The 12,509-nt window shown below is 40.4% G+C and overlaps 1 protein-coding gene across 1 annotated transcript in view; it reads left to right on the top strand.

Annotated features, from left to right (window-relative positions):
• Window positions 1-12,124, top strand: part of BTBD7 (BTB (POZ) domain containing 7) — a 32,557-nt gene extending 20,433 nt beyond the window's left edge. The window contains 8 exon segments of the mRNA XM_009705536.1: window positions 1,498-1,658; window positions 1,944-2,087; window positions 2,322-2,435; window positions 3,964-4,153; window positions 8,150-8,328; window positions 9,024-9,452; window positions 11,188-11,402; window positions 11,404-12,124. Of these exon segments, the coding sequence (XP_009703838.1) occupies window positions 1,498-1,658; window positions 1,944-2,087; window positions 2,322-2,435; window positions 3,964-4,153; window positions 8,150-8,328; window positions 9,024-9,452; window positions 11,188-11,402; window positions 11,404-11,989 (2,018 nt within the window). The 3' untranslated portion in view covers window positions 11,990-12,124.
• The last annotated feature ends 385 nt before the right edge of the window (window positions 12,125-12,509 follow it).

Below are 12,509 nucleotides of genomic sequence, written 5' to 3'. Positions count from 1 at the left end.
CCACAGAAATCTGTGCTAGTGAGAAACAAGCCATCAAGTAGCATGAGTGTTTTTCCTAAAGTAGATGTAAATGTGTTTTTATTAGCTCAGATGCGTATTATTGCTACAGTGGTAACTTCAAGGGCAATCTCGCATGTGTTGCGTGTGGGAAGTAGGCTAAATATATATTTCCCAAATAATGAATGCAAGTAGCTTGTAGTTTATCCCCACCATGAAGTGTCAATCAGACAGTGCAAGAGGAACAGAGAGGGAAGAACCTGCCTGTGTGAAAACAGAGCAGTGCTAGTGTGGCTACTGTCTTTGGAGGTCTAGCCATGTTTTTGAAATCCATTGTTATTGCTTGCAATACAACTGCTTTGTCATGGACATGTTGTGTGAAATGCAACAAAAAGTCAGTTAAAATAACGTGCTTTTAGCAACATAGTAAGTATTAACCTTCTGTTTTCAAAGCAAAATTTTCTAAGTGTTTATCTTGAGGCACATTGGAATGTAATGGAGCCAGTTAAACAGTAACAGACCTGGACTGAGGAGAAGCTGCTCATTTGGAGTAATTGCACGGCTTCCTGGTCTGTGGCGTCATTAAGTAAATGGCTCATTTCTCTTTCCTGGGATCATCAGATAACATGATAAGCAAAAGCAGAAGTAAGAGCTCTGCCAAGTTCTGTCAGATTAGGGCCAAATTTAGGCTAGTGATTTGGTCTAGATTCCTCAGTGACACTCCTGATTTTGCAACTGAATATGTGGTGGTATCAATCAAATACCAGAAAGCATTAGAAATTGTAATGGGCTGTGGCTAAAACTTGAGCTGCCTGTACTGAAGGGAGGATGGGTATGTTTGACAGGTTTCCTCAAAAAGCAAAGCTAGTCGAATTCAGGTTGGGCACAATACCTAAAATACAGGTGAAGGTAGTTAACTGGGGAGGGAGAATGACCCGAGTGTGTCATACATTGTCATCTTGCAATCTCTAGGAAGATACCCACTCTTGGCAGGAACGGGTATCCTGCCACCAGGAGAGCAATTTGAATGGGCTTGACACAGTCGTTACTAAGGTGGATTATGCAAGGAGGCTAGAATAATTTACCCCAGTGGACTCTTCAGGCCTTAATTTGTAGAAAATAAGTCTCTGAAAACTGCTGGGGAAAGAGAGAGGAGCTGCAGGAGAGAGTCCTTGGGGGAACTGCTAGTAGGGAGGTTTTTGTAGCTTAGCTCTTGGTAGAGCTTTATAACACCATTTTTGTGTTTTCTCCCTGGCTTACACTTTGAAACTGACAGCTGTGCAAATGGCCTGTGCTGGTATAAACTGAACCTGTCTCTATAGATGCTTCATACCAGATTTTAAGGCATGAAATAGTTTTGTGGAGCAATGCTGAGAAGCACTGTTGATTTAAAATTAGAATTTTCTTTCCTTTTCTAGAACTTCCTATAAGCCCTGTAACTCCTGCTTTCCTATTTAAACTTTCTGATGTAAACTTAGTATTTCTTGTTTCTTCCCACAGAGCCTAATTTACTCAGTGGTACTGCTCACAGTGTGAACAAAAGAGGTGTGAAGAGGAGAGATCTTGACATTGAGGAGCTGAGAGAGATCCTGTCTCCACTTTTACCTTTTGTGCGCATTGAGCACATTTTACCCATGAATAGTGAAGTACTGAGTGATGCAGTAAGTCAGTAGTCTTGTACAAATACTATCTGTAGGTTCTTTGTACTTCAGATTCGACGATGTTCAGGGGTTTGTTTTGTTTGTTTGTTAAGGATTAGCTCCTAAAATGTTATGACTCAGAGTAATAAGTGTATAGCTCTCTGGTTAAGTTTTCGGTTCTGTAAATCTATCAGAAGGCTAAAGAAAAATCAGTGGTGTAAGGATTCACTGTAAGAAATGTTTCTTGCAAGTTTTTCCCATCTTTATATTTAAAAAAACCATAAAACTCTTTCTTGATTCTTAAAGATGAAGAGAGGCCTGATTAGTACTCCTCCTTCAGACATGCTACCAACGTCAGAAGGTGGAAAGTCAAATGCCTGGTTGCGGCAAAAAAATGCTGGAATATATGTGCGGCCAAGACTGTTCTCGCCATATGTGGAGGAGGCTAAGGTAATAACCATTAACAACACTTGACTGTTGTTAAACTGAAGTCATCAGGGGGTTCTGTAAACAGGGAAAGATTTTGGTGTATTTTGTCTCTCTTTGCATGTACTGGCCTAAAATACTAACATTTTCAATTTAACAAGACTTACAAGATTGATCATCAGGCTCAAGTCTCTAGAACTGGTCAGAAAAATTTCAACAAAATTTTTTTTTGTCGAAATTGAAATGTTTGCGAGACAGATCTTGATGAAATTCCACCGGAAACAAAGCAGCGTTCTGAGGGAAACCTCCCTGGTTTCCAGCCAGTTTGCCGGCCCAGCTCCTCGGCAGCCCTCCTGGCAGGCGGATGGCAAGGTGAGAGCCTGAGAGTCCCAGTTTGCAGCTAGTCAGCAACCTTGGTGCCAGGTCTTTCAGGCTCCCCAGCTCCACCAGAGCTGGGTGGAGAACTACTATTCCACTTGGCAGAGGACTCTGATATTTCATCTTCTTGTTTGAATCAGAATGTACCCAAAATTCTTTCGATCCTCCGCAAAATGGAATAAATATCTTGTGTCCAATTTGACTGAAGTCCTTTATGTCCCGCTCAGGCAGTAGCTTCTCTATTTAATATCTTGCATGAGGACTGTCAAATTGAAGATCTTGTAGCATCTCTGATGGTGACGTTTGGTGACAGGGTGGAGATGGCTCTGTGTGGGGCAGAAATGTGCCATATTCTGTTTCACAGAATGGCAGCCTTGTAGGTCACTAACTAATGCCACCACTTAAGGCAGCTCTGACTTCAGTCACAAGCTCATGAGTCCCAGGAGGGACTGCAGGTGACTGCAGAACAAGAGGATTAGGTGAAGTGGTGCGCATTCATGTCGCCTACAAACTCTGACCACTACTTTGGTGAATTCAGAGCTTTTGCCCTGTGCCTAAGAAAAAAAAAAATTTTCTAAAGGTGTGGATTGTTGACATCCTCTTTGAGGGGAGGGGAGAAATAAAACTACTTTGCATTTTGGTCACAAAGGTTAGAGAGCACCAGGTGGCACTAAAACAACAAAGGAAGACTAGCCAGTTAAAATTTTATCTTTGTATCTTGGATTGTTAAAACAAACAAAAAATGTGTTAAAGAACTTGTGCTAAAAGCTTTGACTCTCTTAGTTTTCAGGTATACAGTATTGGAGTGCTTTAGTAGTAATCTTAAAAGTGCATTCTAAATTTGCCCCCCTTGTCAGGAATCCTACTTGTTTCTATTAGTTTCATATTATGCTATTAATAACTTTAAAAGCAACATTAGCTGTTTAACCTTAGAGGGAGGACTCTCAAACTTATTATCTGGTAACTATAACCCTATTCGTAGTTTAATTATTGTGAAATGCAGAAATTGTGGATGAGTGATTTCTGATTTTTTTTTTTCACTCCCCTGTTAGCCTCCCATTTTTTGAAATAAAACAATTTAACATTAAATGAGAATCTTAACAGGGAATGCCTAAATCCCTTTCTATTCTTTAGGACATCTGAGGGAAACAGGTTTCATTTTCAGACTGGTGCCTTCTACTCAGTGGCACAGAGTTGAGACCTATAGGTAGTAATTGTCTGAGACAGAGTCCAGAGGGTCTGGCCTCAAGAAGGTTACTTCTAATCTGACAAGTACAAAATAAACAAAGCAACCTTCCCAAACTTTATTCGCCTGCCTGCTCTTAGCTCTGAAACTCAGCTCTGTTCGTGACTGGAAAATGGAATAGAAAATGCTATGGAAAAGCCAAATACCGTTTGGGACCTGGAAAAGTTACGGTTTAGACATTGCTAGACTTGTGTCCTCGGGACTGTGTTCGCAGCAGGTCCCGGTGGGTATGTGTGCGCAGTGCCCTCATGAGGGCTCTAATGGCTGTCGTTGCAGTCAGTACTGGATGAGATGATGGTGGAACAAACCGATCTTGTTCGTTTGCGGATGGTCCGAATGTCCAATGTACCCGACACCCTTTACATGGTAAACAACGCGGTGCCGCAGTGCTGTCATGTGATTACCCACCAGCAAGTTAGCACTAACCAGTCCAGTCCTCCTTCAGTTATAGCCAATGAAATCCCAGGTAAGGCTGTTAGATCACTTGCAATGCCAATCGCTCTCGTGTGTGTGGGTGGGGACTTGGGGCCAGGGACAGTGAATGTGAATTATTGAATGTTATGATTTCCTCAGAGGGTAGTACTACACCATTTGGGCTTCTTCCCACCGAGTGGTAGTCGCTTTTGCTTTGGTCAACTCTGAAGACATTAACTATTTTTGGATGGCATAGTAACTGGTTAGAAAATAAGCTACTGGAGGGTGTAGTATTTTAACTTGCTTCGGCTGAGCACTTTGAAAAACCGTGGACTGGTTAAACTTGTTTTAGAACACTTGCTTGGAGCCTAACACTCTGTTCTCTCAGTTTTCTACAACCAGTCATCCAAGATGGATAAGATCCAGAAGGCTGGAAAATGGCAAAATACTAATTTCTTTTAAAAACAAAAAGCAGTGGAGAATAACTTGTAGGGCAGCTTAACTCAGTTTGCCAGAAAAATATTGGAAGTAGGCACTCAAAACACACTTTTTTAGTTTACCAAATCCACTTTAGCTTAGAAGTCAAACCAGCTTCATTCCTTGTATGACAGTAAGTTTTTATAGGTGGAAGTAGATATGGCCTCTCTTGACTTCAGGATATTTGGTGTGACATTCCCCATCTGCCAGCCAGGGAAATATAGTGATAAAACTACTGTGATATATTTTGTCATTGATGCATTTGATCTTTTGGTGTCAAACTGGAAGAATGTATCTAGTGGGATTCCCAAAGCATCTAGCTCTTCCCACCTTTCCCCTGTCCCATTAGTACTCAGTGTGCATAGAGAATCCACTAGCAAAACGTGCAGGGAGGGTCAGTGAATGATTTGGAGGGCAGGAATAGACAGCTAAATGATGATGATTTAATTTAAATTCAGTGAAGAAAGTGGGAAGCATTGTGCTTATGTAGGTGTAGCCAGCTGTGTGCATACAGGAAGTTCTGAGGAAAGCCCTATGGAGAAAAACCTGGAAGTCAACGTCATACAATTCCATAAAGAGCAACCATCATGCTGAAACACAAAACAAAATGTGCCACAAGACATGTGAAGTAATTTGGTCTCAGATGGAGCATTGTGTTTAGCCCTTTAAATGGCCGTACTGGGTTAGGCCAAGGATTTGTCTGTCTGTTCTAGTATCCTGATTCCAGCAGTCACCAGAAGTGAGTGCGTAAGGAAAGCATAGCAGAAAAAGCACATAAAATAATTCCCTGTAAAATTCTGTGTGCTCTTTGACCATTTGCAGCTCAGATGTCCTGCAGTGGATTGTGTTTCTGTGTAGTTAGTAATTCTAAATGCATTTTTAATCCATGAGCTTATGCAGTCTTTCGTTAAACTTGCATAAACTTTGGCATCCGTTTTTAGATCAAACTGTCACATTTCAGTAGATACGGATCGGTTTGAGAGTCTGTAGAAAAGCAATAAAGATGACATGCCACCATGAAAGCAGTGATCATCTTCCCTCCACTGCTGCCCGTTCCCCATTTTATAAGCTTTTTCTATATCAGTTACATCTCCGTTCAGTCAGCTATGTTGAAAGGAGGTAGATAAACTGTTCCTACAGATGCTAGAGCCAGGACAAAAACAATAGGTTTAAATTGCTGCAAGAGAATTTAAGTTGAGATGTTAAGAAGATTTGAAACACTGCTTAGTTAAACACTGCAGTAAGTTTTCTAGGAAGGTTTGTGGAATGGTTTTGATCTGTTTGTTTCTTGTGATTTGGGATGAGACTTGATGAAGCCTAAAGGGAGCTTCTGAAAACTTCAGTAATTTGATAAAAGTACTAGTTGTTTGTTTAGAAACTTGCAGCTGTGGCATCTCAGCAGTACGTTACAGTACTCAGACTTTTTTTCCCCCCTCTACAGAAAAGCATAAATATACTCACCGTGAATTGAACGTAAAGTATTTCATCATAAGATGGGAATTTGATGACACTTTGCCCGATCTTAGTTTCTGAAGAAGTTGAGAAAGGAAACAGGTTCTCAAAGGTCTCCAATGTTTTGCAGAAATTCTCACGTTCTGAAAAAAATCTGGCTGTGGTGGCAAACATGAGTCATCTTGACCAATCTGAAACTCCACTACAGCTTGGTTCTGTACCACTTAATACATAGGAATTACTGCCAGCCCTTTGATTTGAACATGGTATGAGCTCTGAGCCTGAAAAGTAGTTGGAGCACAGGTATTGTGTCCTGGTAACTGCCTGCATTGCTTAGTTTGTAATTAAGCAAAAAAAATTGATTGTTTTGCCAATGCCTTCAGCCAGGAAGGGTAGATGGAACCCAGTTTAATTTGAGGAGATTCAGGCTCGTACCAAACCTATAACTTGTACAGGAATCCATCCCAAAGCATAGATGGAGCACAGGAAGTCCTGGAGGGAGAGCTAGGCAACATTGCCTCCGTGCCCCTTCAGCTGGCTCTTAGAACAAGGGCTTCTTTACAGCTTAGGTGTTCTCCATCTGTTGCTTGCGTCTTGTTGTACCACTGCCTGTGGACTGTATTTGCATAAATGCTATTGGCAGCATGTCTTAATACTCTTCTTGCAACACTGTTGTAAAATGAGTTCAACTTCTGCTGAAGTCTGCTTTACTTTGAGGTTAGGTTCTGCAGGTAATTGGGTTTCCCTAGGTATTTTCTAGTTTCAGTTTGAGTTAGAAATCCTGCAACTGACTTGAGAGAATTGAATTTTTTATAAATTTGATCTCTCTTCCATGTGTTTCACATGAATAATAGTAAAAAACCAGAAACAAACCTGGGTTTGAGAAGATAGCACTTTTTTGTTAAAAGCTTAGATCATTTTTATGCCTACTAGTTTGCTGAACTGCTTCAAACTTCTCTAAAAACTTCTTTTTTCAGTGTTAGTAAAATGCTGGTTGTAGCTAAACGTGTGGCTGCTAAACCAGGATTTTTCAGAACAATTGAAGTGTGTGGAGTGTAGCACGGAGGATTTATTTCCAAGCCTTGTAGACTGGTTAGAATTGATTCCGCTCACCTCCTCCCCCAGCACAGGAACTCAGTTTGAAGGAGTGAATATTTTGCACTACTTACACTTATCCTTCATGTACCAATGTAAACTCGTGAAATTGGGACTGGTTGTCGTTGCATGGTGTTGCTTTTTCTCCTTCTCTGTAAAGCAAATGTATTTTCACACTGTTCTTGCTGTCTGATCCCTTTAATTTTTATGAGCTTTCATTATGGACATCTGGTCATGGTAACATATAAAGCTTGTAAAGCTGGTAAAGGATCAGATGCGAGGACTTAGGTATTCAGAGGTCTGGATTTGTCTTCTCTTATATCTGCATTTTCCTGAGGACAGAAAGACCACAGAGAAATAGCATTCATCATCAAACAGCAGCAAGAAGTGGCATGAGAAAGTTTTGCAACAGGATAAATACACCAAATTATACATCATTTCCTTTTGGAAAGGTTTTTTAAAAATTATTTCAATATGGCTGCATAAAACAACATAATTTTAACAGGTTTATGTTGGCTTATAGTTTGTGTAATTTTTTTAGAATGCTCTTTCTGTAGTTACATACTGGTATTATGGTCTTGTGATTGTAGAATTCCACTAGAAGTATGAAGTGCATGCCAAAAAAAGAATGAATTCTTGGCCTGTAGAATTCATGAGGGAACATTCAGTTGTTATTTGAGATATCCTGCCCCAACCTCAAATCATGAAATTCCTGCATCATAAGGGGTTTACAAAGAAGGCTGTATTTGTGGCTCATTCTAGCAGAAGCTGGAAAAATGGTATATGTCTTTACTGTTTGTATGATATGTGTGTTACCCCATGTGGCTTAATGATGCTCCAAGGAACACGTGTAAGTTGAATGATTCTTGGCAGAATGCTTCTGAAAAAAAAAAAGCACCAAGTCAGCCTGATGTTAGATTTTTTCCCTTCAGAATTAAATCTAACCATTGCAATCAAACTTAGTGTCTCACAGTTCAAAAAGTAATCTCTGTTATCCCCATTCCATTGTCTGTTCTCCCTCCAGTTCCCAATCTCCTCGTTGTAAAAGAGATGATCAAACGGCTGCAGGAGCTGCGTCATACTGAGCAGGTGCAAAGAGCATATGCTCTTAATTGTGGCGAAGGTGCCACAGTCAGTTATGAGATTCAGATTCGTGTGCTGCGGGAATTTGGACTTTCTGATGCTGCTGCTGAACTTTTACAGGTATGAAAAACTGCTGTATGAGACCACAAATACTTTGATTCTGTTCTGCTTATGAATTGACTGAATGTATAACCTGCAATAAGAACTGCTTTGTGTGTGCACATGCAGGTGCTAAAATGCCTGCATAACTTTAGAACTGTCCAGGTGCAAATTACAGTGAGACTGTTGCATTTGATGCATGTGATTTTATAAATGTGTAAGTGCAATGTATAAATATTTTTCTCAAGAGTTGTTGCCATTCAGGGTGCTCTTACTGCCACAGATTTTGGGGACAAAAAAAAAAAATCTGCCAAAGAGGCAGTTGATGAGACTAGTCAAACCATAACTAGAAATCTAGATTACGATTTATTCTTGAATCGGAGAGGAGAAAAAGTCCTAACTAATACAATAGATCTGCATAGTACCTATCAGGACTGGGAAACTGGAAATCCCACTTCTGTTTGTACACTACTGTTAAAGCAAGTGCGTTTGTTGGTCAACCAACTTACATGGTGAATCTGATTCTTGTCTTGTTTTTAAAAAAGCCTTTATTCTGTGGTAGCTGTAATTACCTCAAGTGTTGGTGAGGTTTTAGGTGGCACAACCAGGCTGTTACAGTGCTAGTGGATTTCTAGTTCTAATGCGTGTTAGTTTAGGAGATTTTTCCAGATGACTTCCTACTTTTTGTTACATGCTGGGATTTTTTTTCTTTACAGAATCCTCACAAATTCTTTCCTGATGAGCGGTTTGGGGACGAAAGCCCACTTCTGACAATGAGGCAGTCCGGACGATGTCGCGTTAATAGCACTCCCACTGCTGAAACCATGTTTACAGAACTGGACTCTTTTGTGGCCTTCCATCCACCATTACCCCCTCCTCCACCTCCATACCACCCACCAGCAACTCCTGTTCATAACCAGTTCAAAGTGGGCTGGAAACAAAGGGTGCCAAGTCAACATCCCTCCCGTTCCTTTTCTTACCCATGTAATCACTCACTATTCCACTCCCGAACTGCTCCCAAAGCTGTGCCGCCTGTCTACTTGCCCAGTGTTAAAGCAGCGCCTCCTGATTGCACTAACACTGCAGGTCTGGGGAGACAAACAGTGGCTGCAGCAGCGGCAGTGATGGCAGCTGAGAAGCAAGTAGTAAGTATTATGATTTCTCCTCTTCTCCCTGTCTCTGGCCACTCAAAGTAGCTTATAGAGCGGAGCTGGAGAGGATTCTTATGATGAAGTAACTTGGCTTTGTTAAATGAAAGAGCATCTTTGTTGGTTAGGAGAATTTTCCACCAAACTGGCTGTCAGCATTCTGTGTCTCAAAGGCATCCCTGGGAGAATGAATGTTCCAGGGGCAGGAGCATTTTGGAAGGGCAAGTGAGACTCATGAATCTTCTGAAATAATATAGTTTGCATTAAAACAAAACATAAGTCAACCTCAGTTCAGTAGTGGACTGCATGCTATAATTCATGGGTAGAAATAGTGAAGATATTTTGGCTATTCACAGGTAAGTAGTCCTGAAGTAATCAGATGTGTATAAAGGGAACCTGTGGAGAATGCGAAGGTCTTACAGCTGTGAAAAAGATTTTTAAAATGAATAAGCAAGCAGAAATTGGTAATTGCAAGTACAAAGGGGTTCGTTACAGCATTTAAAGACAATCTTTATAGGTGCTGAACTACAGTATGCTGCAGTGAAAACAGTGCACTGTAACATACTGGACAAAGATACAGCTTTGTGAAGTACATGAAAGGCTAAGGAAAGAATTTGGTAATTTACTTCTGCAGTGAAAAAACTGTTTGTGTCATACTGAAAACCTGCTCTTTAGATGCAGATTTGATCTGGATGTCTCAATGGAAACATGGATTATTTTTTTTTTAAAAAAAAAAGTTTTTCCTTTACCAATTGTCCTAAATGTATTGCACTCCTTTTTATATTTGAGGTTAAAATATTTAGCTTCAGATTAGAATTGTTTGCCATTGTTTTTCCAAGGGTGGGTTTTGTAGCATGTCTCCCTCTTGGTCAATACTTACTTCACGAAAGAAACCACATAGTGATCTTTTTCACATTAGAAATGTTTCCGCTAGAATGTTTCTATAAAAAGTGCAAAGAGAAGGATAGATTTAATATGGGTGATATCTTTGTTCTGTATTATTTCTGCAATTTGTGAGTTACTAGGAATCAACAATTACTAAAATTGCTTTCAGTAGAAATAATAAATACAAGTAGAAATTTTAACTCTTCTGTCTGAAGACTGTAATACGCTTGTTTCTTTGCAGGATTGCTTATAGGTGTAGGTGAGAAGATTGCCATGTAACAACTTCCATGCACTTTGTGGATCTAGTCAGCACTGTAAGTGGTGCTCCCCCTCAGGCCCTGAGGCTGTCGTACATGCACACACATGAGCCTGCAGTTAACTTATTTTAAAATATGAAATGTAAGCAGAAGGGTTGCATCTATAGTGACAAAATACATGTTTCATGCCTTCCCTTCACTGGAACTCTGTGCTGTAATAAACCATTTGTTAAGTTCTGCACTGAGTACCTTGTTTAGTTTGGTGATTGCAAGTGGCTTAAAGCAGGCTTACCTCTTGAGAGTTTAACATTGTCATTTATGGCATGTTCAAGACAAGGTGCGTTTAAGAGGAAACTATTATTGTGGCACAACAGCTTCATTAAGGAAGGAAATTGTCTTAAGCTAGCAGGAAGGTGAAGGCTGGAGGATACATGTATGTTCTTTAAACAGTGTAGGAAACTTGCAGGCTGAGGTTGGTCAAGGCACAGGTAGATAGGAAAATGCAGTTTTGAATTACAGAAACCGTCCTAAATACAGTTTGTGTTTAGCTTTTGATTTGTTTCCATGGACCGATTTCTTTTCTTTTCCAGTGTACGCAGCCCTTGCTGAACGAACTGATGCCAGATATTGCAATGGGTGTGTCAGCAATGTCTTTAAAAGACAGAAGATTACCAGAGCTCACGGTCGACACAGAATTAAGCCAGACAGTTACAGAGGTAGGGCCCGGTCCACCCCAGCACATTTCATGTATTCAGAACAGACACATGCCCACTTCTCGAAAGAAACATGCAATAGAGCAAAAAATTTTTGCAGGAATATCCTGACTTCTATGACTTCTCTAATGCTGCATGCAGACCCTCTACTCCAGCACCCAACAGGCACAGTCCTTCGCCTTCACAAGGCATCTATTTTGGCCCAGATTTGTACAGCCACAATAAGGCATCACCAAGTGGCTTAAAGTCAGCCTATCTACCTTCCCAGATGTCTCCTAAAAAGCAAGAGGGTTCTAGGAGGGAATACCTGCTCTCCCAAGATGGGCACCAACACAGACAAAAGAATGAGCCAATACACCTCGATGTCTTAGAACAACCTCCCCAGCGACTGGACTTGGCGTTGGCTACCCAGGAAAATGCTAGTAATGGCCCGGTTCACATCAGGGGAAGAACAAAAATGGAAACCGATTTAACCTATGGGCTAACCTCCAACAGACCTTCGCTCTCTGCATACACCTCTGAAATGCAAGAAGAGAGACCCAGTAGGAGACTGGCAGATGATGAGCCATTGGAACACGGAGCACAGAGAAACACAGATTTGGAAAGGGAAGATGCAGTAAGCAGAGGCAGGAGGTCTCCAAACAAACCAGACTTCCTGTATAAAAAATCTGCCCTATGAAAGCAACCTCGACTATTTCTCTGTGCCTAAGAGTTGTAAACATCCCATTCTTTGCAACTTTTGGCCTGACTTCCGTCAGACGAATTCGTTCATGCCAGCAGATAAATTCAGCTTCGCTCACTTCTTTTGTACATACATTGCATTATTAGAGACAGCATGTTGTCAGTTTGTTTTAAATGCTGCTTCTGGTTTTATTTTGTGGGAATTTTTTTTTTGGAGCAAATTTAATTAAGCCTTTTTTTAAAAAAAAAAAAAAGCTGGTACCTTTTTTCTACAACCTGGTAGCCTTTTGCACCTGTACATCTATTTTAGTGTATTAGTTTTGTACTAATATGTTAAGCTTTATTGTCACATTTAAAGGACTGTATTTTCATACTTTTGCATTTTTCCCTTTCACCTGCCAATTCCCTATGTGCATTGGGTTGCACATTATGAAATGTATTTTCTTATGAGATAGTAACTATGCGTTTATTTTTTCATTATAGGAATTCCAAAGAACAGCACATCAAAATACTACATT

This window comes from Cariama cristata, unplaced genomic scaffold, assembly GCF_000690535.1.
Source record: "Cariama cristata isolate BGI_N322 unplaced genomic scaffold, ASM69053v1 scaffold4268, whole genome shotgun sequence".
Lineage (NCBI taxonomy): Eukaryota > Metazoa > Chordata > Aves > Cariamiformes > Cariamidae > Cariama > Cariama cristata.
Note: the sequence above shows the minus strand (reverse complement) of the source record. Positions and strands in the feature narration are given on the sequence as shown.